The sequence below is a fragment of the Macaca mulatta genome, chromosome 10 (genome assembly GCF_049350105.2).
Source record: "Macaca mulatta isolate MMU2019108-1 chromosome 10, T2T-MMU8v2.0, whole genome shotgun sequence".
NCBI classification, from domain to species: Eukaryota; Metazoa; Chordata; class Mammalia; order Primates; family Cercopithecidae; genus Macaca; species Macaca mulatta.
Window position 1 is genome coordinate 81036440 of NC_133415.1, and position 27838 is coordinate 81064277.

General features: G+C 50.8%; 3 protein-coding genes and 1 long non-coding RNA gene across 58 annotated transcripts in view; 1 reads left to right on the plus strand and 3 right to left on the minus strand.

The window, feature by feature from the left end:
* Positions 1-4142: 4142 nt before the first annotated feature.
* Positions 4143-6335, minus strand: MRPS26 (mitochondrial ribosomal protein S26). The gene is given in 4 exon segments (NM_001194667.2): positions 4143-4662; positions 5674-5797; positions 5882-6028; positions 6121-6335. Coding segments are annotated over 4 exon segments (618 nt in total). The 5' UTR covers positions 6333-6335; the 3' UTR covers positions 4143-4527.
* LOC144332050 (uncharacterized) lies at positions 5687-18073 on the plus strand. Its single transcript, XR_013399762.1, has 2 exons — positions 5687-6971; positions 14668-18073. It is a non-coding gene; the product is annotated as an uncharacterized LOC144332050 (long non-coding RNA).
* Positions 6654-12340, minus strand: GNRH2 (gonadotropin releasing hormone 2). 6 transcript variants are annotated; one of them, XM_077948049.1, is made up of 5 exons: positions 12206-12340; positions 8695-9330; positions 7790-7948; positions 7522-7655; positions 6654-6715 (listed from the first exon to the last, which is right to left on the minus strand). In XM_077948049.1, exons 2-5 carry the CDS (start codon positions 8864-8866, stop codon positions 6665-6667), a joined length of 516 nt encoding a protein of 171 aa, XP_077804175.1. In that variant the 5' UTR covers positions 8867-9330; positions 12206-12340; the 3' UTR covers positions 6654-6664.
* The window catches only part of PTPRA (protein tyrosine phosphatase receptor type A), a 170813-nt gene continuing 156938 nt past the window's right edge, over positions 13964-27838 (minus strand). For all 50 annotated transcript variants that reach the window (XM_077951338.1, XM_015149418.3, XM_077951378.1 and 47 more), the window contains 7 exons: positions 26496-26589; positions 26079-26155; positions 25434-25568; positions 17121-17246; positions 16890-17041; positions 15359-15494; positions 13964-14573 (listed from right to left, as the gene is read on the minus strand). In XM_077951338.1, the coding sequence (XP_077807464.1) occupies positions 14499-14573; positions 15359-15494; positions 16890-17041; positions 17121-17246; positions 25434-25568; positions 26079-26155; positions 26496-26589 (795 nt within the window). In that variant the 3' untranslated portion in view covers positions 13964-14498. The remainder of the gene's footprint in view (positions 14574-15358; positions 15495-16889; positions 17042-17120; positions 17247-25433; positions 25569-26078; positions 26156-26495; positions 26590-27838) is intronic.

Sequence of the window (27838 nt, forward strand, 5' to 3'; positions counted from 1 at the left end):
GGAGTCCAGTGGTGTGATCATGGCTCACTGCAGTCTCAACCTACTAGGCACAAGCCATCCTCCCACCTCAGCCTCCCAAGTAGCTAGGACTACAGGTGTACACCACCATGCCCAGCTAATTTTTATTTTTATCTTTTTAAAATAGAGATAGGTTTCCCTATGTTTCCCAGACTGGTCTCAAACTCCTGGGCTCAAGTGATCCTCCCACCTCAGCTTCCCAAAGTGTTGGGATTAACAGGTGTGAGCCACTGCACGTGGCCTAACATTTTTTTTCTAAGGGCTAAATGTCACAGTAGTAACATATTCAGAGGGAAAAAACCCAAATGTCTCACATAAGAAAATGACAGTCCTGATAAACAATGCTAAAAGTGACGTAGAATACCTGTTTATAAACTGCTGTTTTCTTTCTTTCTTTCTCTTTTTTTTTTTTTTTGAGATGGAGTCTCTCTCTGTTGCCCAGGCTGGAGTGCACCTCCACCTCCCAGGTTCAAGCGATTCTTCTGCCTCAGCCTCCGAAGTAACTGGGATTACAGGCACCCGCCATCATACCTGGCTAATTCTTGTATTTTTGTAGAGACGGGTTTCACCATGTTGGCCGGGCTGATCTTGAACTCCTGACCTCAGGTGCTCCACCCACCTCAGCCTCCCTAAGTGCTGGGATTACAGACATGAGCCACCGTGCCTGGCCTGGGGAAAGATTTTTAAGGCCAGAGGAAGGGCAAATTCACTTTTCCCGCTTCTGGGGCATTTCTGGCAGCTGCAGTGGTCACCTGCGTTCCTGCAGTTCCAACAGCAGCAGCAGCAGCAGGGGTGCCAGCAACAGTGCCTGTGAGCACTGACTCTGGTAGTGCCAGAAGGCTGTGTAGTAGGCATGGTTGACATTTGTATCTGTTTCAGATTTCCCAGCCACACAACCTCACTCCCAGACCATTTCTCTCCCTCAGTAGCCAGCATTAAAAAAAAGAAAAAAGAAAAAAATGTGAACTGTAACACAACTTCCCAGAGAACTTAAACCTCACACCTGTGTTTTTACTCTCAGTGAGGTTAAATGCATTTGGGGAGGATTTCTGTGACCCACAGAGCCACTGTGCAGTACTGCATAAGACTGGGGCCTATGCAGCTCTTTTTTTTTTTTTTTTGTGACAGACTCGTACTGTCGCCTGGGCTGGAGTGCAGTGGTGCAATCTTGGCTCACTGCAATCTCTGCCTCCTGGGTTCAAGTGATTCTCCTGCCTCAGCCTCCCAGCTGGGATTACAGGTGCCCGCCACCACACCCAGCTAATTTTTTGTATTTTTAGTAGAGATGCAGTTTCACCATGTTGGCCAGGCTGGTCTCGAACTCCTGACGTGATTCACCCGCCTCAGCCTCCCAAAGTGTTGAGATTACAGGCGTGAGCCACCGCGCCTGGCCACAGCTCTGACCTTTTAATGTTACTTTCCTGGGCCCTTTTGTGGCACTATGGTGGGATTCTTCAAGTTCTTGACTTTGAGGTCCTGTAAACTGAACCATGAGGCTGACTCTGGCAGTGTTACTTTTATAAAAACTCATACATCACATCTATTGTTTATGCACTTACCTGAGCTAAGGAAATATTCACTAAAGCACCCGACAGGGGAAATGACAGCATCATGGCTAGGCCTGCCTGTTTCAGGTTTTTGGGACTGCAATATTACTTTTGACTTCCTATTTGGGAAGGAAAAATCATTCCAAACTTAACCCTTTCTGCCAAAGTTGCTCTTATTTCAGGAGTCAACTGGCCTTCCTAGTTGTCCATGTCAACTGCACTTGTCAGAGTTGGGGAAATAACCACAGGGTAAGTGCAGGAGGTAACATTTCCCAAAGATTTCAGGGAATACTGGATAACTGTGACTGTTCCATATGGAAAATTTGGAGTATGCTGGGAAAATATGAGGAATGACTTTAGGTGTAATGACGTCTAGGGTGGTCTCCTTGATGGAACAGGTTAATTGGGCAAATGCATTCTTCTCTTGTCCTACCTACATGGACCACTATAAGCAGCTTGCCTTCACCTGGTAGCAGCACACCTTCACGATTCAGCCTGAGAGATGAACAACTCTAGTTTTGCATAACCAGATCCTCAAGACCTACCTACACCATCCATCCCCAGGACAGCATGGCAGGGGGCCACTCATTGACACCATGCTTATTCTAGACAACTGGAAGGGGCAAGAATCCCAAGTTTCGTGGTCAAACATCTATACTTGATTGGGTCCTTCAGGAAAAATTTGCCACTCACAAATTGCTGGTCCATCCTGCCTATCCCACAAAGCCTGGTGGGCCTCCTCCCATCTTGGTGAAAGCACTTACTTTTGGGTGTTCTGCTCCAAATGCATTTACCAGGTAGACCCCAAATCTACCACCCACAAGTGGAGTCTTGAACAAGACATTCTCTGGGTGGTCCAGGCTGCAGCATGATTCTGGCAACTCTGCCCCTTGAAACCCTGCAGAGCTCATTGTCTGTAGCAGATCCAATCCCTACTAGGAACTTAAGGCAAGGATCTGAAGAGACTCTGGTGTTTTGAGCAAGGCCATGTACATCAGGTTAACCATCCAGGGTTCTGTGGAGATCAGGCATTCTACCCTGGGGCATCACATGACTCTGCAACCTGGACTGGATGGGATCTGAGGCTACCTGCGCACCTGGCTGCACTCTATGTTCCATTAGAAGCAGGTGCAATGGCCCTGGGTTTGAGTTAACCCTGAAGGTACCAATAAGCTGCCTAGTGGTGCCTATACCAGCAAGGTGGCTGTGGCTAGAGAATAAAAACGTGACACTTGGTTTCCAGGTGGTTCTGCATGACATAACGGCATCAGCAGTGAATGCTGAGTTCCATCCCCATGCTGGACAGCAGTGGAATTAGCCCAAAGACAGAGCTTCGAGGTCAGCGTGTCCTCTGTCTGAACAGACAGATGGCTTGTGTCTGGATCCTGGTACAGAGGCCTTGGAAAGAATGAAACTGGAAGATGGAGACAAGGAGGTCCAGGGAGGAGTATGTTACATAAAACCGGACTTCCTAACATGAGCCTATGTGCCACATCACCAAAGGCTTCTTCCAGTGCAGGGGGCCAGATGGTCCACTCTTCACCATGACGAAGCCGGAGGCCATGGAAGACGTCGTCAAACCATGTGTTTCCATCAGGTCTCACTCCAGATGCCTCGCACCTTAAAAGCAGGGATGCCACTGTGCTCTGGCTAAAGTTGTTGCCGGGGGAGAAGAGCTATTACCGGCCTGAGGAGGGAGGCCAAGGTTCTCAGGAGTGCAGTGCTCTGAGGGCTGGGTGCCAGGCACCACCTCTGCTTGCACCTTATTACCTGCTTTCTCACCTGCAATAAGAGTTGCCCATATACCCTAAAAGGTTTTCATTTCTTGGGGGTCCCTAGGCCTTCCCTGCAAAGTGGGAGTCATGGAGAGAAGCTGGCGTTCATGTGCATGGCAGCAAATGGAAGCTGCTCTGGTTGAGAAACATTCCTCCAGCTCATCCCAGACACTGCTTGAGGGCCTGCATCTGAACCGGGATTACGGATCTATATACTCTCTTCATCATCACAGGCCGTCCCGGTACCCCCAGAGTTTGGTTCAAGTGCTTGCTAAGCCACACTAACCTCAAAAAATCTTGGTCAACCAGGTCTCCCCTGCCAGCAGCAATCTGCTGAGTGGCCCAAGGGCGCTGGCAATGCCAGGGCAAATGTAGTCACTGAGGCCATGGGTGGACAGACCCATTCCTAATGGTCTCCCTGCTTTTAAGTCACACACCTGCCAATCCTAGCCTGGAATATTTAACTCTTCATGGCTTCATCACCTGTAAGGCAAAATACCACCTCTTTGTGGAACCCAGAAGAAATGCGGTCTCCTCTTTGCCTTCTGGGTCTTGGATACACCAGACTCTGGCCAGCAAAGCCCAGTATAGAGCAGAGGCAGGCCCCTGGCTAATGGTTAGCTTGTGGCTCAGGTCCTGGGTGACATCTGCTCCAGGCTAGAGCCCTAAAGCTCCAGATGAGAGATCACTACACTTTTCCTGTAAAAAAAAGTTAAATATTTTAGGCTTTGCAATTCATATGGTCTCTGTTGCAACTACTTGTCTTTGCCACTGTAGTAAAAAGAAGTCAATGAATGGGTATGGCTGTGTTCCAACAAAACTTTATTTACAAAAACAGGAAGCAGGCACGTTTGGCCCTCAGACTGTAATTTGCCCATCACTACTCTTGATGATACTCAGATGACCTGGCAGGCTGAGGGGGCTGTGGCCCTGTCTGATCCTCTGTGAGATGGAAACCACTCTAGGGTCTCCTGGTGTGCTGAGGCTCTACACAGGGGCAGAACAGGGCACTGTGTCTGGAAGTTTCTGACCAAGTGTTGACAGCAGAGGGCAAAACGTGAAGGCTGTGCTGGATAAGGCTGAACCGTCCTCATAAGCAGCACCAACTGCTTTATTCCAGGTCAGGGCCAACTCTTCCACCACAATACCAACATGGTCCCTCGGCGGGCACTGTCTTTACTGGGCCCCTAGGAGTCCCTGCGTTGTGACCTGACCACCAGCCCCTCTCTGGTGATGGCCCAGTTGTAGTTCTTCGGGGAGTCCAATGCTGCTTCCACCCGTGCCTCCAGGTTCTCTCGGGTGATGAAATTTTTCACCTCTTCCTATCGGGAGAGAAAAGCCCAGCTCAACAGGAACCCCGGGCACATGCCAGCCAGCCCACCCAGCCTGCTGGCCTCTCACCCCACTGAGAAAGCAGCTCCCACTCGCCCTGGGGAAGCATGCCTGGAGCCCAGGTCCTCTTTGAGAGCCCCTCTGGCCTCCCAGTGGAGTGATATCAGGTTGCTTTGCTACATTGCTCTTTTCTCAGACACTTTAGCCATAGCCCCGAGCGCCAGCTATGAAAAGCTCACGTCCTGGTAGGTGAAATTCCTCCCTCAGTGGTCCCCTCTGAATCACTCTAACTCGTCCTTCCCCCTATTACTTTATTACTTTATTTATTTTTTTGAGACGGAGTCTCACTGTCGCCCGGGATGGAATGCAGTGGCTCCATCTCGGCTCACTGCAACCGCCGCCTCCTGGGTTCAAGCGATTCTCATGCCTCAGCCTCCCCAGTAGCTGGGATTACAGGCGCACACCACGACGCCTGGCTAATTTTTGTATTTTTAGGAGAGACGGGGCTTCACCATGTTGGCCAGGCTGGACTCGAACTCTTGACCTCAAGTGATACGCCCGCTTAGGCCTCCTATAGTATTGGGATTACAGGTGTGAACCACCGCTCCTAGCTACCCTTATATTACTTTAAATCAAGCCTCATCCATTCTCACTGCATTACTCCTAAGTGGTCTCCCTGCTTTTAAGTCACACACTTGCTAATCCCAGCCGTGAAATATTTAACCCTTCACGGCTTCATCACCTGTTATGCAAAATACAACCTCTTTGTGGAACACAGGGTCCCTCCCACAGACCTGCTAGGCACCTGAACACTGTCCAATTACTCTGCTCACCTCCGGGTCTTTGCGCCTGACTGGCACTCTCTCTCCTCTCCCAAATCCTGATCTGCCAACTCTAAGTCTCTGCACATAGCCAGCGCCCGCGTCGCGGTACCCAGAATTCCCAGTGCCCCGCAAGCCGCGAACCCAACTGGAGTCCCACCCTCCGGAGGCGTTGCCCACCTGCAGCTGCAGCACTTCCCGTTCCTTGCGCTGCACCCAGGCCTGCATCTCTTCGGCCTTGCGGGCCTGCTCCAACGCCTGCCGCTGCTCCTGCTCCCGTTCCTCCTGCCGCAGCCTCGCTATCCTGTGAGGGTCAAGGGGCCGAGGCTGAGCGGGGCCCGGGCTTCTCCCAGGCCGCCCCGGCCGCCCCGCCTCCCGCCCCACGCACCGCAGCTCGTGCAGTCGCCGGTTCTCCTCCTGGTTCCAGGCCATCAGCTCGCGGTGCTCAGTGGCGTACTTCAGGGCCTTGCGCTCCGCCACAACTCCGGCTCGGGCCTCGTACGCCTTCCTCCGCACTTCGGACACGAACTCCTTCCTGGGTGCAGACGCGGCAGGAATCGGCAACCTCTTCGCCCGCCCCCACCGTCCCCAGCGCGCGCGGACGGCCACCTCCCCCCGGCCGCACACCTGAGGGCGCGCACGGTCTGGCGGTAGTGCTGGTAACGCTCCATCAGCACGAAGAACTCCGCAGGGTCCACCGGGGGCGGCATGTTCACGCGTCCGATCTTGGATTTGGCCGGCGGGTCGTAGCGGGTCTTGCGGCCGCGCACTGGCAGCACCCGCGGGGTCCGGGGCCCGCACTGGGTCCCCGCGCCCAGGCGGCTCAGCGCGCGTAGCATGGCCGCGACTCTTCACTGCGGCCGCGCTGCCGGAACGCCACCGTGCCCCGGAAGCGGCGCGGGGCACCTTGGGACCTGTAGTCCTCAGGCTGTCCCTCACACCTCGCCCGGCCGTGTGGCCTCTGGAACCCAAGCCGCGACCCTGCGGACGTCCGCACCCAGCCCCTAGGCTCTGGCCCAGCCCTCCCGCCAGGGCCCGGGGCCATCCCTTCGTTCCTCCCTCCCGCGGGGCCGGACCTGCCTCCCTCCAGCCCCCACGCAGGGAAAGGTCTCAGCGGGGAAGAGAGGGAGGGGACGAAGGACAGAATTCGAGGCAACAACTTCGGAGAACCTCACACTTTATTGGAGGACGGCGGGACGGGGCGGGGCTCTCGGGCTGCCGTCTGCGGAGGGAGAAGTGGCGGTCAGGCCTCAAGACACTGGTCTCGTGACCGCCGAGCTGCCACCTTCCCGGTCCTCTCCCTTCTTGTCCCCACCAGTCCCCACCTGGCCTCCCAGAGCTGGAGGCGCCCCCGCCTCCCCTAGAAGCCTGAGGATCCAGCGGGTGTGGGGATCTCCAGCTCCCTTGGGCGTGCCCTCTTGTCCACACTAAACAAGCCTGACGCATGGAAACCTGAGCCCGTACACATAAATCAGGCGGTAAGACTTTGCCTCATAGGAACTTACTACTTTCTTCTTTAGTTATCGTGCTCTCCTGATGCACTTTAAATATGTTTGATTTGCAAAATAGTAACAAACCATTTCCCCACGCCTGCCTTCTGCTATGTCTTGGGGAGCTCTGCAGTCCCTGAGATGTTCCTAGTGCACATGTCAGTGACCACCTGGTCCTCTTAGCCCTGTTGTCTATTTGCCTGAGGTTGCATCCCTCACCTCTTTCCACTGCCCCAGGGTCTGTCCATTTCAAGACAGTCATTGGCTCAATTACCTCCTTCTACTCTACTAGTGACTTCAGTCTTTAACCTAAGTGTTTTATAAATTGTCTAGAATCCTCCTGGGAAATAGGAAGGATAGCAGACAGCACCCTGCTGTGTGCAGTAGGGGCACTGAGAAATGATTGGTGGTGCTGTGGCAGGGGGCATTCTCAGTGGTGTTTCATTCTCCCCACCCTCCCTGCATCCACCCCTAAGCCACAATGGCCACTGATGACCAGTGGCTGGTCTTGATGCTGGGGACCTTTCATCCCACTCACCAGTAGTGTCTGTGCCAGATATCGCTTCCTGCGAAGGGACCACCACGCCATGGTCCTGCCCTCCCAGGGCATGCTGTCTTCCAGGTGAGCCAGGGCATCACTTGGGAGGCCATAGGTAGCCTGGGCTGGGCTGCCTGCTGCAGTGCCCAGGGCCCTTCCTTAGAAGGGAACTGATGCTGTCCTCCCTACCCCGACCTCAGGCTCCGGGTGGGTGGGGGAGCCCCCAGCCATCACTTTCTTCCTCCCAATCAGGCTGGGAGACACCCACCTGGGGGCCTAAGGGCATTCTGAGGATCCTGGGCTGAGCTGAGGGCTCGCTTTCCTCCAGGGTACCAGCCATGGGACCAGTGCTGAGCCTCTGAGGGTCCAGGGTGAGCAGTCAGCAGCATCAGGAGCAGGAGGAGGCCTCGCCTGGAACTGGCCATGGCTGCTCTAATGGACAGGGTACAGCATTCAAGGAGCCTTACCTCACCCCTACATCCCACCCCCCTTCCTACAGGGCCACCTTGGAAAACTGGCATCCCAGGGGCAGCTTTGGTATCTCCTTATGCCCTTCCCTCTCTGCCACGGCTCTTCATCCCAAGCACACAGGGGTCCAGATCCTGGGGGATTCTGGCCCAGCAGGGGACGATGCTCCAGGGGACCAGCCTTCTCCCTGAGCCCGGGACACAGAGGCTACCTGCCTTGCCAACTCCGAGGGCCCTCCCACTTGTCCAAGCCCATCCATCCTTCCTTCAAGGAGTTTCCAGAAGTGGAAGAAAGTTGGAGGAGAACAGAGACCTGAATTCAGGCCAATGGATGGGAGGATAGATGGATGGTCAGGGGAGTTCTCAATATAGGGGCGTCTGGAGCACCAGTGCTAGGCCACAGAGTGGCAGGCCTTCCGCCCTTTTCTCTGTGGCCTGCTGTATCTCTTTCATAGTAGTTGGGGATGTGGAATGGATGTGTGGTGTTGATGGGGGCAAATGCTTCTACCCCTTATTCCCTCCCATGCCAGGGGCAGCAAGCACAATAGATGGTAGAGCTGTTTCGGAGAGGAGAGGAAAAGGGGACTTTTCTGGCATGGTTCAGGGGTGGAGGTGCTTGGGAATGGGGAAGAGGAGCAGCACACCATGGACCCAGGATGAAGCTCGATCCAGGTGTCCCAGCCCTTAGGGAAGGCTCCCCACTCACCGAGGAAGAGCTGTGGATGAGATGGCTCCTTCAGGCGGCTGCAGGACCTTAGCCTGATGGCCCCAGGATTTATAGACCAGGCAGCTCCACCCCCAGACTCCAGTGACGTCTTGAGAGGGGAGGGGGAGCTTACTACCCATCCCCCTTCCCAGAGCATCCACTCCACGAACATTCACCAGGCAGCTGCTGCCCTGAGGCCACCAACAGATGCTCCCTGGCCACCACCTTCCCAGGAGCCTCCAGGCCCGGGACTCCTGCTTCTGGCTGGCCCATGTCCTGGTCTCACCTTCTTACTTGCCAGGCTGCATCTTCAAGCTCCTCATCTTGAGACCTAGAAAGCCCTCACAGCCCTCCCTGACGTCAAAAGAGCGTCCTGGGCAGGGGAAATGCCTGGGGGTTCCCCAACTCTCAGCTCAGGGCTTTCCCTGGTGGAGAGTGGAGGCCTAAGAGTAGGGAGCCTGGCAGGCTGTTCAGAGGTACAGGGGAGGCTGTGACCACTGTCCCAAAGGGCTTGTTTGCTCACTATAGAGTGGGTTGGGTGGGACAATCCACATCCACATACCTGGGAACCAGGGCTGGGTCACTCCAGATGGCTGGGTTTGGGTAGGCAGTACCTACCCAGGAGTGGCTTCTCTCCTGGCGAAGAAGCGGACCCATGAGAGGGGCCCAGCTGTTGGGCCAGTGCAGCCTCCCAGGGCCATCAGCAGCTGGTAGAATAATTTTGTTCCTCAAGGCTCTAACCCCTCCCCAGTCATGGATTTAGACACAACTAGCCTGGCTGCTGGAAGTGGGCTCTTGCCTCCCAGTCTGCGTCAGCAGCTCAGCTTTCCCTGGCCAGCCCTCAGCCTCTGGGGGTCAGAGGCCTATTTACAGGGTTAATAGCCAATCTCCGCGCTTGGGCTGAACAGCATATGGGAGGGCCAGGGTCAGGCTTGGCATTGTGGTGGACAGAGTCATTAGGAGAGCTGGTGCATCAAATCCTGTGACAAAGATGGGGAAGGGGAGGCATAATGGGCATCAGTCAGCCCTAGACACCTGGACTTCAGCAGCCAAGACAGGATGGGCACACCTGTGAATTTCCAGACTGACTTATTAGCAGGGACCTGAAACGAATGTGTGGCCCGTATGTTCAGTTAAATTGTTTTGGCTTAAATACACAGACTTTGTTAACTGGGTGATTTTTAGGAAAACATTTGCTTTGTGGTTTAGTGAAAATCAATCGGCCGGCCGCGGTGGCTCAAGCCTGTAATCCCAGCACTTTGGGAGGCTGAGACGGGCGGATCACGAGGTCAGGAGATCGAGACCATCCTGGCTAACACAGTGAAACCCCGTCTCTACTAAAAAATACAAAAAACTAGCCGGGCGAGGTGGCGGGCGCCTGTAGTCCCAACTACTCGGGAGGCTGAGGCAGGAGAATGGCGTAAACCCAGGAGGCGGAGCTTGCAGTGAGCTGAGATCCGGTCAGCCTGGGCGACAGAGAGAGACTCCGTCTCCAAAAAAAAAAAAAAAAAAAGAAAATGAATCTAAGTTCAATGTACTAGTAGTTTAGTTCTGCTTGGGGTTTACAGAACGTTTTATTCAAAGCTGGTGTTCATTTAAAAGGGGGATGGGTGCCTTTATTTATTCTGTAATTTGATTTTTTTTTTTTTTCCTGAAAAATCTAAACCGAGCTAAGCTTCCTGGGGAAAGCTCTGCTTTCCTTTTTTTTCTGGCAACATACTTAGCTTTTTAGAAATGTTTGATGTCCTTTCTAGACTAGAACTCTGAACTCTTGTATCCCTCTCATTAGAACATAGAAAGCCATCTGTTCACCATGGGGCTCCAGTCCTCAGGATATGAAGTCACTGCAGCCTGGAGCTGTGCATACTCAGGTGGGAAAGCAGAGGTTCAGAGGTGAATAAACACTCAGGTGCTGCAGGAGCACAGAAGGACACAAACTGAGCAGGCGACCTGGGTGAAGGACAGAGACAAGTGAGCTGGAGTCATGGACGCAGGGAGTGGCAGCGGAGGGGTGCAGCGTAAGGAACAAAATGGAAAAGGGCCAGCAGGAACTGCTGCGGATCCATGGGGCCAGAGAATGTGGGAGGGTTAGAGGAAAGGAGGGTGGGCCCCTGGGTGTGGGCAGTGGGAGGCAGGCATCTCTGGACAACCCTGACATGCGACCAGGATATGGGGGACTTGGGATTGGAGGAGAGCTGAGGGTCCACAGAGACAGACCCAGAATCCTGACCTCTGAGGGAAGAGACAGTGGAGGAGCAGCTAAAGGGTGAGGATAAGAGGCAGAGGACAGCCTGTGACACAAGGGAAGAGACCATGGATCCCTGGGGTTTAGCACCAAGGTGACCTTGGTGAACAGGGATGAAAAAGAAACGTGTGGGAATGAAATGAGGAAGAGGGAAGAGACAGAATACAGGCTTTTTCACGTAGTCTCTCATAAACAGGGAAGAACTTAGGCCTGGGGTGGGAGACATGCTGTTTATGTAATTAATTAATTAATTATTATTATTTTTGAGACGGAGTCTAGCTCTGTCACCCAGGTTGGAGTGCAGTGGTGTGATCTCGGCTCATTGCAGTTTCTGCCTCCCAGGTTCCAGCGATTCTCTTGCCTCAGCCTCCCTGGTAGCTGGCATGTACCACCACACCCGGCTAATTTTTGTATTTTTAGTAGAGATGGTTTCACCATGTTGACCAGGCTGATCTCGAACTCCAGATCTCAGGTGATCCGTCCACCTTGGCCTCTCAAAGTGCTAGGATTATAGGCATTAGCCACTGTGCACAGCCTATTTTTTTGAGACAGGGTCTCTGACCCAGGCTGAAATGCAGTGGCATGATCATGGCTCACTGTAGCCTCTACCTCATGGGCTCAGGTGATCCTTCCACCTCAGCCTCCCAAGTAGCTGGGACTACAGGTGTGTGCCACCATGCCTGGCTGATTTTTGTTATTTTTTTGTAGAGACAGGGTCTTGTCATGTTGCCCAGGTTGGTCTCGAATCCTGGGCTCAAGTGATCCACCTGCCTTGGCCTCCCAAAGTGTGGGATTACAGGTGTGAGCCACTGCACCTGGCCTGCTCTTTATTTTTAATGAAAGAGACTTGAGTATTTGGGACAGGGGAACAAGGAAGGAAACTGCAACCCAGGAGGGACCTGCCCAAATGAAGTAAGGTCTGAGTGTGGCAGGATGTAGGGCTTTGGGTGTGTGGTGGGTGCAGGCTATTACTCTTCCCCTATGGAGAAACACTCCTACCCTAAGTCCCTTGGGTCACAACTGACTGGCTGTGGGAAGGGCACTGGATGAAGCGGTCACCCCTGCCCTTTCCACATGACTGTGCTGTGTGAGCCTCAGCACATTTTCCTTTTGGCCTACACTAGTTTCTGTTGGGTTCACCTCTCTTGTAAACATGCATGCCCCAAGTAGAAAGCAAAAGAGGAGTGAAGAGGGAGGCATGAAAGGATGAGGGACACATCTACAGCCTGAGCAAGACAGGGAGCAAACAGCTGAGGTCATTCCTACCTGGAGACACCGGTTTTGCACCCAGGTGATGCCTATCCACTGGCCAAATCAGCATGGACTTCAGCAGAAAACCACTCAGGCCACGATGCCACATCCTGCTGAAGGCCAGCCTTGACAATAGGAGGCAGCCTGCTGGGAGGCACAAAAGCGCCTGTGAACGGCCTCATCTGCACATTCACTGAGTGGCTTGCTGACCCAGTGCCTGCCCTCCTGCATCGACTTGGACTTGGCCACACAGAGCACTGAAGGGTAGCCTGCAAGGAGCCAGGGGCTGCTCCCCAAACTTGGCACCCCTCACCAGAAATTCCTCAGATTCTATCTTTGCCTAATTTATCCATACTTCTCTTGAGACTACTGAGTTTTAAGTTTACTGCCTCTTGGGAGTTCCTTAGTTCCTACAGAACTAAATGTCTCTAATGACTCACACTCACCTCCTGTAAACTTCCAGAGGGGTCTGTTGCAGCCCTTGCCTCCTGGGTCCCTTCTGCACATCTCCTTCCTTCCCACAAACATCCTGGATATGTGGTGCACAGACAGGCTTCCCTCCTGGAGCCACTACATGTTAACTGCTTTATCTGGACTCTGAGGCCCTCTGTAATGTGGCTTCACTTCGCCTTTCCTCCTTTTCATTTATCTAAATTTCCAGCATCCCATGAGTCTGGTTCAAGTCCCACCTCCTCCAAGAAGCTCAGTAGTGCTGACCCCTAAGCATGCCTCCATGGACCAGGCTGGGGTGCCACCTCTCACTCCAGAAGCCTCTGCGGAGCCCAGGCCTGTGCTGGCTCTTCAAGAAAGGCCCTGCCTGACAGCCACAGCCACCAGTTCACTCTCCTGCTCCTGTAGTAAGCTGCTGATGAGGCTGGGAGGCAGTGGACAGACCCATTCTCCCAACGCAACAAAAGATCAAGATCACACTTCACCAGCACACCCTGTAGTTAGGCATAGCTATGACCAGGTGAAAACCTTGTGAAGCCAATGAGTGGAATACGGGGTGGGTTATGAGTGGAAATGAAAAGTGCAGATTTGGCTTCCTGTCCTTAGAAATGAAGCTGCTGGCTCTCCATGCTCTTTCCTCAGGGTAGAATATGGACATGGCAGTGACCCAGCTTCAACCATGAGGATGAGAACAATATCCTAAGGATACTGGGTCTCTGGACAGGGCAGACTGTTATAGGAGACATAAATGAACATCCAGCTTCTTTAAGAAACAAAAGTTCAACACTTTTGTCTAACATGTCACTCAAAACCAAGTTGGGATCTAAGACTCCCACCATCCTGACTTCTAGATCCGAGAAACATTCACATTCCCAGAAATGAGGACCCGTATGAAAGAAAATGGAAGCAATTCAACACAATACATGTGGATATAAAGACTTATCCTGGACAGGGTGACACAATCCAGACAGCTTTGTAGCAAAGCACCACAGACTGGAGAGGTCAGACTGGCCTCAGCCCAAAGCTGAGTCAGCTCCACTCTCCCCTGTGCCCCCGTCCTTAAGGAGACTCAGTGAGGACCTGGCCACCTTCCATAGGGAGGAAGGCTGGCCAGGACCACTAAACCAAAGATGTGCTGGCAATGAAAGGAGGGTCCTGGAGATCACCTAAGAACTGGAGAGGCTGTGTTTGGTGGATAGAAGGAGTTAGGGGACTGTGGCCTCTCTCAGATTGCTCAGAGAGAACAGCAACAGCAGGGCCATGAACAGCCGAGCCCCAGCCTGTATGGCTGACCCACCCCCAGACAAAGGGAGAGACATTTCCTCAGGGAGTCAAAGCTTTTATTACCTGATAGTCCCTAGTGTGGTGCCAGAGATACCGCTCTGGTCCTATTACTCCCATGATATAGGTGGTGGGGATGGGGGAGGGGACCAGGGACAGAGGGGAGGGATATTTACAGTGCATGATGGTATGGGGACAACCACTTTCCTCTAGAGCTCTGAGTACTTTGTGCTTTTTTTCTTAGTTGGTGCCAAGCTACCTGGAATGGATTTTATGTTTATCTTCTTTAGGGAAAGATATATTAACCAAAGCACAATCCAGCCCAATTTCCTGGCTGAGGATTTCACGATATCAGTCCAAACATCACACTATTTAATTCCCCAATAAAACATTGGAAAAAGGACTATCAGTGCTAACACATTTACATATAAAATTTCCACCTAATAGGTAATAGAAGCCTATGTACCAATTTCTAAAACAGTTATAAGATATATACACAATTTGGGGTATATTAACAAAACAGAATATTACAAAATATTAAAGGCAATCCTCCTGGTCCACGGACGCTTGTTGCCGCTTACTTGAAGTTGGCATAATCTGAGAATGCATCAATATATTCCTGCACCACCTTGTAGCAGAACTCATACTGTTCCTGGAGAGTGAAAGATAGGGAAAAAGCCAGGGTTACTGAAGAACACACAGTACCTGTAATTCCTAACAGACTCTTTTTTTTTTTTTTTTTGAAGATGGAAAATCGAGAGGAACTGAATGTTTTTGAACTTTCACCTGAGCTCTGATCTGCCTGCCAGAGTTCTGACAGCATTCCCCTTCTGGGCTGAATGCAGCAGACCTTCTACAAGCAGAGCTGACCAGAGCTGACCCAGGCTCTACAGAGGTCAGACATGCATGTGCTGGGCTGGGAGACAGTGCAACAGAGCATGGCCCACACTTACCATGGCTGCCAGGCTAGCATGCACCCTGGCTCTCAGAACCTTGTCTCCCAAACCTACTAACATTCACTTTTCTTTACTCCTCAAACATTTCTAGCTCCATGGGATTCAGGGAAACCTCTGTGGATGTGTGGCTTGTTAAAAGTCAGACCTCTCAACAGGGAGCCCAAGCCCAAAGGCAGGTACTCCTCCTGGATCTTCCTTACCCACAGAGAAGTGCAGATGAGCCCTGTGGGGCACCCAGACACCCCCTTCTAACCTGGCCCATCCTCTGGCAACAGGGGCTATGTTCCCATTGCTGACATCCTGCCTCCCAACGTGCTTCCTGTGTATCTGGGGCACCTTGGGAGGGGAAGGGCAGGTCTGTGTTTAGACAGTCTTCTGACTCCTGGGTGGGCCCCTCTGAAGAGCCTCCTCCCTGAGCTGGCCCTGACAGAGAAGGGCTGCAGGTGGTGTGGTGGCAGGGACAAATATGTGGGCAGCATACCAGTGTCTGGACCATGTGTGGCCTCTGTAGCCGTAGGCTCTTGACAGTCTGGAAGACATCCAAAATCCCCTCTGCTTTCACACGCTCCAGGACGGTGCTCAGGGCACAGAAGGTCCCCGTCCTTCCTGCCCCAGCGCTGCAACAGAGCAGACACATTTACCACACCTGTCATGGCCCTCTGTGCAAGGGGGTGAGTGACAGTGGTAAGTGGTAGACAAAGAGGTGGGGGCAGGCAGCCGGTGCTCGCCTTTGCCCTGTGGGCCCCCACCCAGCCTGGACCGGTTCTGGGTCGGGAGGCAGTGTACCCTGTGCCCTTCCTGCATGGCCCCATGTATTGTGGAGGGACTCACCTATTGAACTGTGGGGGATGACCTTCACTCATACCCCACCAGCACGGAGCCATTGCTGTCCACCTGCACATGCTGGCCTGAGTTGTCCTGACCTGCCGTTTGCTCAGGTTAGAACTAGCTCTAGTCCTGTCTTTCCCTTTCCCTGACAAACCCCCTCCCTACACTGGTGTGTATTTGCTGATTCCTTTCCATGTCTCTCACTTTCTTCCTAAATCCCAGGAATCCAGACTCTGACCGTGACGCTATCCCCCTATTCAATGTCATCAGCTGATTCACCCACCAGACACTGAGTGCCTACTCTGAGGCAGAGACTGTGGGATTTAGCAATGTCCCTAGACAAGATGTGTGTTAAGAGAAGGGAAAAGAGGAGTGGGAGTTCTAGGCAGGGTACTCAGAGAAGGCTTGGACAAAGCCCTGTGGCTGCCTGGGACGGCATCTCAGGCCCATGGCAGGTGTGTGCCCAGGGTGCTGAAGGCCATGCAGTTAATGAAAGAAGAAAGGAGAGTGGTGGGCGTGGGGTCAGAGCCAGCCTGTGGTACACACCATCCTCTGCCGGCCCTGGCCAGGAAGCCCTTAGAACATGTTGGGCCTTGTAAGCTGTTGTTAGGATTCTAAGTAAAGGAGTGCATTTTTTCTAAAATGCAATCTCCAGCAACATGCCCCAAACAAAATTCAACTTTTCCCCTCAAACAAGCCTCTTTACTATCTTTCTTCTGCTGGTCACACCAACCCAGGCTCAAACCTGGGAGACACCCTTGACTCTTCTTCTCTTTCACCCTCTGTTCTTAGTCTTGTTCATTTTTCCTCAATGTACAGACAGGGCAAGCCATACCTACAGTCCACGGTTTTTAAGATAATTGCCCTGTTCTCTTTTCCTGTGCTTCTTAAGGAGGCCAGGCCCTTATCTCACATAGCACAACCGGGGTCTCCACTGCCAGTCTCCCTTGCTGCTCTCCTGCCCACTATCCGAACATTAGTCCTCTAGCACTTATTGCGCCAAGTTCTAGCTCCAAGGTCCTCTCTTAGCATCCAATCCTGTCTTGGCATCAATCTTGACTACCATGTGCTCACCAATATCTTGCTCTTGTGTGGCTTTCTTCAGTCTGACCCATGGTCACCAGCTTCCCCTGTTTGCCCCTCCTTGCTTTCTCTCTCCCGCTGAGGGCAAGGGTGAGCCATACCTGCAGTGCACGGTGATGGGGTGGTTCCCTGACTGCTGCTGCTGCTTCTGCACGGCGGCGATGATGCTGATCATGCCCTTTCCGTCACTGGGGATGCCCACTTCAGGCCAGCCATGGAAGTGGAACTGCCGGATCTGCCGGCTCTTATTCTCCTTTGGAAGAAAGGGGATCAGGCAGGCAGGGGTAACCCTGCTTTTCCTGGGGGCAGAGTCCACCCACCACCCATCTTACCCTGGTGTTGGTGACCAGGAGGTCTCGGACGGTGTAGCTCTCACATTCCTCCTCCTTCTTCAGTTCCACTGTAATATCTCCATAGGACACCAGTCCATCGGATGGCCAGTACTGGGCACACTTCTCCTGGAGGGACAAGTTGGAGAGGTGAGGGGCTCAGAGTACCACATGTATAGAAGCAGCACTGCCCACGAGCAGCCTGACCTCTCTCAGTACAGCCACCTCTTACGCTGACACACTTCGTCCTCAAGGTATTGAAAACTTGTAGGATCATTATATCACATCATTCCAATTAGCTTCCGATCCTCACCAGAGACTCAACAGACACTGACGGGGTCTGTAAAGAACTCTGACTACAGGCTCACAGGGTATCCAATACTTGGTGGCTGGAGGGAGAGAAGGAGTGAAAATCTTTGTTCCAATTCCTTTCTTTTCCTCCCATAGGGTGTCTTCATAGTGAACGCTGCTTACATCCGCCAGATTGCTAATTCAGAAAATCCGAACCAATTCACATTCCCAGACAGCCACGGGCTTCATCACGGGCCCAGGCCACAGTATCCTTTCTCCCTTTTACCTTTATCTCTTTGATCTGCAAGGTACCTTCAAGTTGCTAGCACTCGCCTTTCTGTCCTTGCTAGTGAGCAGGAGATGGTCTACTGTCTGTCTTTGCTTGCACCTGGCTCACTTCCCTCTACAGCTCCTTGTGGGAGTGGCTGCGTCTCTTTTCATTTCTGTATTCCCCACACCTTGCACAATGCCTGGCACATGGTAGGCTCTCAGTATCTGGTAAATGAATTTGTTCAATGTCTGCAGAACAAGCCAAGGCATAAATACATAAATATAACATCACACAGTTATGCTGCCCATTTCTTTAGAGAATTTTGGGGTAAGATCTGAGATTCTTCACTACTGGCAATTGAAAATTCTCAACCATACATATAATGTCATTGAAAGATTTGGAAAAAAATTAAGTAGAAAAAGAAGTTGTGAATAGTCTCACAGTCTCGCAGTCCAAATAAAATCATGATTATTAAAGTGGTGAATCAAGGACATGCCCTGGACTAGTGCTCTTCTACCCATGCTCTCTAGGAGCCCTGGGGATGCCTCAGGGATCAGTGCTCTGGGCCTCTCTTCAACCAGAACAGCCCAAAAAAAAAAAAAAAAAAAAATTCTCATTAAGGCCCACTTCGTCAGGCATTATAATTAGTTTTTATGGCACTGGTGGGTGGAATGGTTTTTGCTACCATAGTGCCTTCTCAACACTGATTTACACAATGTCTCAGCTGGGATGAAGTCTTGGCCTTTAAAACCATCAGAACCATGAGGTCCCGATGGGTGTGAGAGTCACAGTGTGTGTGTGCTGGAGGAATTAAGCGTGATCTCTAAGACAGAAATACATATCAAGTCTAGGGACCAGATATCAACACTAAAAGTCTCTAATTTTTTTTTTTTTCTTTTTTGAGAGAGTCTTGCTCTGTCACCCAGGCTGGAGTGCAGCGGCATGATCTTGGCTTACTGCAACCTCCGCCTCCCAGTTTCAAGTGATTCTCCCACCCCAGATTCCCCAGTAGCTGGGACTACAGGTGTGCGCCACCATGCCTAGTTAATTTTTGTATTTTTAGTAGAGACAGGGTTTCGCCATGTTGGCCAGGCTGGTCTCAAACTCTTGACCTCAGGTGATCCACCTGCCTCAGCCTCCCAAAGTGGGAAGATTATAGGCATGAGCCACCATATCTGACCAAAAGTCTCTAAATTTTGTATACATGGGTGGATTTTCTCTCAAGATCTCTGGAAGACCAAAGAGGATTTTTTTTTTTTTTTTGAGACAGAGTTTCGCTCTTGTTGCCCAAGCTGGAGTGCAATGGCACAATCTTGGCTCACTGCAACCTCTGCCTCCCAGGTTCAAGCGATTCTCCTGCCTCAGCCTCCCAAGTAGCTGGGATGACAGGCATGCGCCACCATGCCCGCTAATTTTGTATTTTTAGTAGAGATGGGGTTTCTCCATGTTGGTCAGGCTGGTCTTGAACTCCTGACCTCATGTGATCCACCTGCCTTGGCCTCCCAAAATGCTGGGATTACAGGCATGAGCTGCCGCACCTGGCCTCAGAGAGGATTTTTAAGACAAGGAGTGACAATGATTTATATTTTCAGAAGGACCAGCAGCTGCCATATGAAGAACTAAAGGTGGGTTAGAATGGGAGCAGGAGGACCAGTTGCCAGGCCACTGCAGACGAGGCTGCACATACGAGTCATCCCCAGAGTCCCACAGGCAAGCAGTGAGAGACGAGGGCTTGTTTGAATGACAGCAGTTATGCTGGAGAAAAGTGGGGAGGCTCTGCCTGTATCAGGACTTAGTAGCAGACTGGATGTGAGGGGTGAGGAGAGGGGAGTAAGGAAGGTAACTCTCAGATTTTAGACATGAGCAACTGGGCAGAAGGTGGCTATTTATTTAGAAGGCTAGGAGTGGGGTGGACTAGTGTCAGGGGAAGGAGGAAATCAGGAGCCCACATTGGGAAGGGGGACAGGTGACTGGGCTGGAGACGTAGATTCAGGATCCCTGGCATATGGGTTGTACTTAAAGCCACAGGACTGGCTGAGATCCTGAAGGGCTAGTGTGTCAAAAGAAAACAGAGTGGGCTAGTGCCTGAATCTAGTATACTCCAATGTTTTAGAGGAGGAGGTCACAAAGAAATAACAAAGGAACTGCCAGGTGAGTGAGTGGGGTGATGCTGTGGAAGTAAGTGTTCTGAGGAGGAGAAGGGAGGCACTGACTCTATCAAATGCTGCTGTAAGGACAAAAAAAAAAAAAAAATCAGAAAAGAGAAATGACCTGTGGATTTGGCAAGAGGTCAGTCACTGGTGATCTTGACTAAAGCAGTCCCGGGGGGCCAAGCCTGAAAGGAACAGAGTGAAGAAAGAACTTGGGGGGAGAAAGCCAACTCTTTTTTTTTTTTGAGATGGAGTCTCACTCTGTCACCAGGCTGGAGTGCAGTGGCACGATCTTGGCTCACTGCAACCTCCAACTCCCTGGTCAAAGCGATTCTACTGCCTCAGCCTCCTGGGTAGCTGGGATCACAGGCATGCACCACCACGCCCAGCTAATTTTTGTATTTTTAGTAGAGATGGGGTTTTGCCATGTTGGCCAGCATGGTCTCGATCTTCTGACCTTGTGATCCGCCCACCTTGGCCTCCCAAAGTGCTGGGATTATAGGCTCGAGCCACTGCACCCGGCCGAAAGCCAACTCTTTAAAGAAGTTTTGCTGGGAAGGGGTGCAGAAAAACAGGATAGTAGCTGGAAGGGAAAGTGGGATCAGCAAATTTTTTTGTTTTCAAAAGATAGGAAATGTAACATGTATAGGCTGATGAAAGTAGTGGTTAGAGAGGGGAACTGCTGATAGAGGTGGGAGAGAAGATGGTTATAGCAGCAACATCCCTGAGCAGGCAGGAGAGAATGGGGCCAAAGGCACAGTGGACAGCTGGACTGAGAGATGCAGAAACCCTTTTCCACTGTAACAAGAGAGAAGAGAGTTGGTACAGATTTGAAGAGGCTGGTTGTTTGGGGGTGGGAGGATGACAGTGTTCTTGTCTGATTTCTTGGAGAAGAATGAGGCCAGGTCACAAGCTAAGGTGTGAGTATGATGGGACAGGCAAGAGCAGATGCTGGAGGCTTCAGGAAGAAAAGGAAGAGCAATAGCATTGCTAGGTGGCACCAATTACCCCTATGAGATTTGTGGTCATTAGTTCAATGTGAGAGCATTTGGCACTGTTTTGTGTTTTTGCCCAGTGATGTTTGCTATATCAGATAGAGGCATATATCTGGGTTTTACTAGAGAGCTTGCCATGAAAGTAAGAAAGCATGAGGGATGCTGGGCGCGGTGGCTCACGCCTGTAATCCCAGCACTTTGGGAGGCCGAGGCGGGCAGATCATGAGGTCAGGAGATGGACACGATACTAGCTAACATGGTGAAACCCTGTCTCTACTAAAAATACAAAAAAATTAGCCGGGCATGGTGGCGGGCGCGTGTAGTCCCAGCTATTTGGGCGGCTGAGGCAGGAGAATGGCGTGAACCTGGGAGGCGGAGCTTGCAGTGAGCTGAGATCACGCCACTGCACTCCAGCCTGCGCAACAGAGCGAGACTGTCTCAAAAAAAAAAAAAAAAAAAAAAAAGGCATGAGGGAATAAACAAAGGTAATAATGATAATGACATACCACAAAAACTCCAATCAGAAAACTCAAACGCTCAAAAACAAAACTCAAAACACAAAAACAGAGTAAGAAGGAAGGTGAGGACATGTTTGGGGTGGCTGATGTTGAGAAAGTGGAGGCATTAATGGCTCTAAGGACTTGACGAAGACAAAAATGACTGGAGTAAAAGAGAATACTGAGGTGGGAGGAAGGAGGCAGTAACCAGGGCGGATGCCTTGTTGAGATTCTAAAGGTGGTGCAGATACAGGGCAGATCGTGACTTGACCACAGGATGAGGTGGCTGAGGAAGCTGAGAAATAGAAAGACTAAGGATAGATGGATCATCCACATGGTGACTGATGCCTCCAAAACCAGAGTCAGGAACAGGGGCTCAAAAGGAGCAGTAAGCCTGCTGTTAAAATCATCAGTGGGTAAGGGACAGAAGACAGGGAATGGGTGTTCAAGACCAGTAGAAGAAAAGCTGGGGACTGGAGTTACATCTCAGATTTGTGTATTCAGGTTACGGCCTCTGGATAACAGCATCTTAAAGAAGTGAAACAGAAGCTTTTCTGTCTTTTCTCCCACTTTGTCTTCCCACCAGACAGCATGAAGTCTCTTATGCGATCTAAGGCTGACACTGGTGATGGGGACACACAGTTTTGTGGAGACTAATGCTATCATGTTTCACTATGCTTTAGAGAAGCAGGATGAGGCCTAGGGTTGGGCTAACCTAGCATGGGAGTTCCTGGCACTGCTCTGACTGCCCAGGCTGATGGTCCAAGCTGCAGCTGCTGAGGGAACCCAAGGCTTACCAGGCATCCTGGTGAACCCTTTTACTTAAAACGGAGCAGAAGGCGGCCAGGGGCAATGGCTCATGCCTGTAATCCTAGCACTCTGGGAGGCTACGGCAGGCGGATCACTTGGGGTCAGGAGTTTGAGACCAGCATGGCCAACATGATGAAACCCTGTCTCTACTAAAAATATGAAAATCAGCTGGGCATGGTAGTGCATGCCTGTAATCCCAGCTACTTGGGAGGCTGAGGTGGGAGAATTGCTTGAATCCTGGAGGCGGAGGTTGCAGTGAGCTGAGACCGTGCCACTGTACTCCAGTCTGGCGAACAGAGTGAGATTCCATCTCAAAAAAAAAAAAAAAAGCAGGAGATAATTTAAAATTCTTAATTCCTTTGGGATTTTAATTTATATAGGTATAGAATTTATATTTTGGGATTGGATTTTTTTTTCTCTGGGAACTTAATATTGTAAGTGAGGATGGTAGTGTCACTGTATAAATGTAGGCACCTTTCATTGCATCATTTAGGCCTATTGCGTTAATGATCTCTGGAACCTACACTTGACAACATGAATGGAACAGAAAGTGAACTTGGGGTCCAGTGAGGCCTTGTAAAGAACATCACTAATATCCTGTTCTGATCCACTCAGAAGCTTCTGAGGGCAAGCACTACTGTCTGCTTCACTGGCCCTAGGAAGATAGAGCATAAGGTACAGTGGAAGGTAAAGGGAGAGGCCTCACTCAGCGGGTAGGAGAATTTGTGTGTGCATGACTCTTCTCCCCACTGCCATACACATGAAATGCTTCCTGGTCCCCTACCCTTTACTCTTACTAGGTCCTTTTCAAGGATGGAAGAGCCTGCATCTGACAGGACAGAGGTGGAAATGTTCACTGGGCCACATTTTATCACAGGGCAGTGGGCTGAGATGGTCCTTGTGTTCGCGGTTCCAGCTATTTGGCCTGCTCTTTGGTCCTGCCCATCACATATCTGGAGGGCAGGGGTGCAGGAGGAACCACATGTAGGGCCCCGGTCTTATCTGCAGGTTCCAACATGGTTGATCAGAGAGGGCTGGGAATAGGCACCTAGCTCCTGAGAACACGGTGGCTCATTTCCTAAATAGCCTTTGTTACTCAGGTATGTGCTTCCTTGAGTGCAAAGCCAAGCACCTTAACCAAACCTCCCACCTTGTCAGTATTGTTATTAACGATGATGAAGACGCTGGGCGCGGTAGCTCACGCCTGTAGTACCAGCACTTTGGGAGGCCGAGTCAGGCAGATCACCTGAGGTCAGGAGTTTGAGACCAGCCTGGCCAACATGGTGAAACCCCATGCCTACAAAAATACAAAAATTAGCTGGGCATGAATGGTGGGTATCTTTGATCCCAGCTACTAGGGAGGCTGTGGCAGGAGAATTGCTAGAACCTGGGAGGCAGAGGCTGTAATGAGCCCATATTGTGCCATTGTACTCCAGCCTGGGTGACACAGTGAGACTCTGTCTCAAAAAAAAAAGATGATGGAGACCTACAAAGTATGTCTGTTGATTAGGTACATCATACAAGTCTAAGAAGAATAGCTAATGAGTTAAATGGCTGATTACAATTCAAAAAAATGCCAGGCACTATGGCTCAAACCTGTAATCCTAGCACTTTGGGTTAACAGGTGGGTGGATCAATTGAGTCCAGGAGTTCAAGACCAGCCTGGGCAACATGGTGAAACCCCGTCTCTACAAAAAAATACAAAAACTAGCTGGGCGTGGTGGCACGTGCCTTTAGTCCTAGCTACTTGGTGGGCTACGTGGGAGGATCACTTGAACCTGGGAGGTTGAGGCTGCAATGAGTCGAGATCGTGCCACTGCACTCCAGCCTGGGTGACAAAATGAGACCTTGTCTCAAAAACAAACAAACAAACAAAACAACCTGATGTAATGAAACATCAGGGTGAGCAAATATTGTAAAGCCTTGTACCAAAGTTAACATAAGTACAGATGGGGAACAAGTAGTGACTTGGGACAACTAATGTAAAACATACTTTGTATTTTAAATGTTGGACTATAAATTCAATGAGTCATGAGTGGGTGCCATCTTTAATTCCTCCTCACTTCACCCTCTCTGGGATAGCACCCTCTCACCACCTGAGTCCAGGCCACCAGCATTACTGCCACAGCTTCTGCATTTCTAAAGCGTCCTCCTCACTGCTGCCAGAGGGAGTTTTTAAAAAATACAAACTGGGCCAGGCGCGGTGGCTCAAGCCTGTAATTCCAGCACTTTGGGAGGCCGAGACGGGCGGATCACGAGGTCAGGAGATCGAGACCATCCTGGCTAACACGGTGAAACCCCGTCTCTACTAAAAATACAAAAAAAAAAAATAGCCAGGTGACGTGGCGGGCGCCTGTAGTCCCAGCTACTTGGGAGGCTGAGGCAGGAGAATGGCGTAAACCCAGGAGGCGGAGCTTGCAGTGAGCTGAGATCCGGCCACTGCACTCCAGGCCCATTCTCTGGATTCTGATCCCTGCTAAGTGACACTCCAGACATAATGAATCACTCATTTGCTGCAATGTGCAACCTCAATAGAAATAATTTTTAAAAGAATAAGCATTGTCAAAACACAGACTGGGTTCCCCTGTAATGTGGGGGGTGAGGGAGATATCCCTGAGATTGAATGTGCTTAGTAGAGGCTGTATGATTCTGACTCAGGAACAATATTAGGTTTCCTATACTGAGAGGAAATTGACCTAGGGAACTGCTAGGGTCCCTTTTTAGTATGAGTTTCCATACAACTCTGCTTTTTAATTGACTTGGAGGGCTTTTTTCTTTAAAAGATTTCCTTATTATTGAATATTAGACTGTAAGTTTCTTGTTTGTGCAATTTCTTAAATTCTACTGCTTTATTTTATGTAGTCAGCAATGAGGCAATCCCTTCTTAGGGACACTCATACTGGGTCTACCTCAGAACCTTGATCTAGCTGCCCTGCCTGGGGCACTGGGAAGGAAAGGGTGCCCTGCCTGGGGCACTGTGCAAAGGCTAGGCTAGGGGGACTGTATTCAGGAGAAAGTGAAAGGGTGTGAGCTGTCTGGGAATAACATAGAGGCTCAGATCACACTGCTTTTCTAGTCTTGGGAGAAGCTAACGACTGCCTAGACACCAACTGGCTGGGCAAGCCTGGAAATGCGTATGTATTTATATACCTTTTAAGTATGTACTTATACTATGCAAATGTACTCTTTGGACTGTATAAGTCAAAGACAAGGTCCAAACACCTTCTTGCCTTCCCAACCTCCCTATTTACACACACACCTTTTCATGCTGTCTCTCAACGCCCAGGACCTTTTAAGCTCACCTGGCCTCTCTCCTCCAGTTCTGTTAGCATCACGATAGAGCAGGATTTCCACTCCCAGATCATTCGCCAGAAGTCCTCAATTGTGTGGAGAAGAGGGCCCTGGCTGGCGATATAGGAGTCCTTCTGCCGGTAGCCCTGCACGGGCCAGGTTAATTGCAAGGGTGAGATGGTTTAATCAGAGAGGGACTAGTGGAGAAGACAGGCCACTAGGAAGGGATGGGGACTGCTTGGAGGCAAACTCAGCCCATACAGAGCTCCCCTGTGGCCAAGGACTAAACCCTATCTGACAAGCTGGTTGCTTTCTATAAGAGACAGGGAAGTGGAAACAGGGATTAGAGCTAGGATGAAGAGGACAGGAATGGGAAAGATCAGAGGGCAGCCAGGTTCCTCTTGGCTGTGGTCTGCACTGTGAACTTTTTCTTCCAGGTATTATACTGCTGCATGCCATCTGTTTTTCCCCACCTTCTGCTCTACGGAGCTGGACAAACTTAATGTACAGGGTGAGTGGGTGGGTGGGTATCAATTCACTATTTGTTGACTGATTCAAACATGATCCTCCCCAGCAGGTATGGGAGGGAGGCACTGCAAGTCCTGGCTGGATCTCCATGGGGTGTTGGGGGCTTAGGGGTCACACCCACCACTTACATCAATAAAGGATGCATTCACATAGTCTGTATTCTCTTCGCCCCGCTTAACTGGAATGATCACTCTGTTGAATTCATCTGTAAGAAGGACAGCGGCTCTAGCCAATATCATTTGTCTTCTCCCTCTCCTTGCATTGCTCCCACCTCAGGCCCTGGGCAGACAGAATCCCAGCTGGGCAACGACATGTCTGTTCCTAGCTCATTAGGGAGAAAGCCTTTGGCTTTTACATTCTTTTATTTCCAGAAGCCACTAAGGTGCAACAAGAGGCAACGCCATGTTGTTAACTGGATGCAACAAGAGGCAACGCCATGGTTTTTGTCTACAAGCCAATCATTAACTAGTACCTGAGAAGTGGAAGGGGTGGAGGGAATTGAGGGATGGGGCAATAAGGCTCTGGAGTGGAGGGAGGGCTCTTACATGGAATGATCTGTAAAACACGGTTCTTCTTCATGTTGGCTGGAAGGTTTCCAGTCCGCATCTTGTCATTCTGGATTTTGATTGATGTTAACTTCTGAATTGGGAAGGGGAGGGGAAACATTACTAATCCCAGTAACTGAACTTGACAAGATTATACCTGTCACTCGGCCTGCACCTTCAGGCCACTCTGGCTCCATACTGCTCTTCTCACCAGGGCCCTGACCTCTGTTCCCATATGTTCTTGTCAGAACCCTGAAGCCAAGAGCCTGTTTGGGAAATGCTACCTTCCAGGCTCCTGTGGACTCTCTTGAGAGTCTCCTGGCCTGGAATTTTGTGATCCTGGAACAAGGGATCCCAGCATTGTAGAGGGAGTGTGTCCACTCTGCAGTTCCACCCCCAGAGGCTGCCTTAGGCTCTTCAAACTTATTCAGAATCGCATCCTCCCTTCCCCTGATTCTGAGGCTCCTTCTTGACATTTGCTATTCAAAGTGTAGCCCATACACCAGCAGCGTTGGCTCCATCTTATTAGAAATGCAGAATCTCAAGCCGGGCATGGTGGCTCATGCCTGTAATCCCAGCACTTTGGGAGGCCAAGGTGGGCGATCAACTTAGCTTAGGAGTTTGAGACCCACATAACCAACATGGTGAAACCCTCTCTCTACTAAAAATTAGCCAGGGGTAGTGGTACGTGCCTGTAGACCCAGCTACTCATGAGGCTGAGACAGAAGAATCCCTTGAACCCGGAGGCAGAGGTTGCAGTGAGCTGAGATCGCGCTATTGCACACCCCAGCCCCAGCCCGGGTGACAAGAGTGAAACTCCATCTCAAAAAAAAAAAAAAAAAAAAGAGAAAGAAATGCAGAATCTCAAGCTCTAACTCATACCTGCTGAATCAGAACCTACATCTTTTTTTTTTTTTTTTTTTTTTTTGAGACAGAGTCTTGCTCTGTCACCCAGGCTGGAATGCAGTGCCGCAATCAGCTTACTGCAATCTCTGCCTCCTGAGTTCAAGTGATTCTCCTGCCCCAGCCTTCCAACTAGCTGGGATTACAGGCATGTGCCACCATGCCTGGCTAATTTTTGTACTTTTAGAAGTGATGGGGTTTCACCATGTTAGCCAGGCTGGTCTTGAACTCCTGACTTCAGGTGATCTGCCTGACTCGGCCTCCCAAAGTGCTGGGATTACAGGCATGAGCCACCACGCCTGGCAAAAGAACCCACATCTTGACAGGATCCCAAGGAAATCTGTGCATGTGCTATTATTTGAGAACTTCTCTAAGGAAAGTGGTCCTCCCCACCCCAACCCAGAATCTCCTGCTTCTGAGAGAGCACTTTTTTTTTTGAG

Bases quoted from the DNA above. Each gene is read 5' to 3' on its own strand.
- GNRH2 (XM_077948048.1), bottom strand. From the start codon at position 8,866: ATGTTCGTGGAGTGGATGCTCTGGGAAGGGGGATGGGTAGTAAGCTCC. The intron at 7,949-8,694 runs GTGAGTGGGGAG...CCATTAGAGCAG, and splicing joins TCATCCACAGCTCTTCCTCG to CCATGGCCAGTTCCAGGCGA. The intron at 7,659-7,789 runs GTGGGTGTCTCC...TGGGCACTGCAG, and splicing joins GAATGCCCTTAGGCCCCCAG to CAGGCAGCCCAGCCCAGGCT.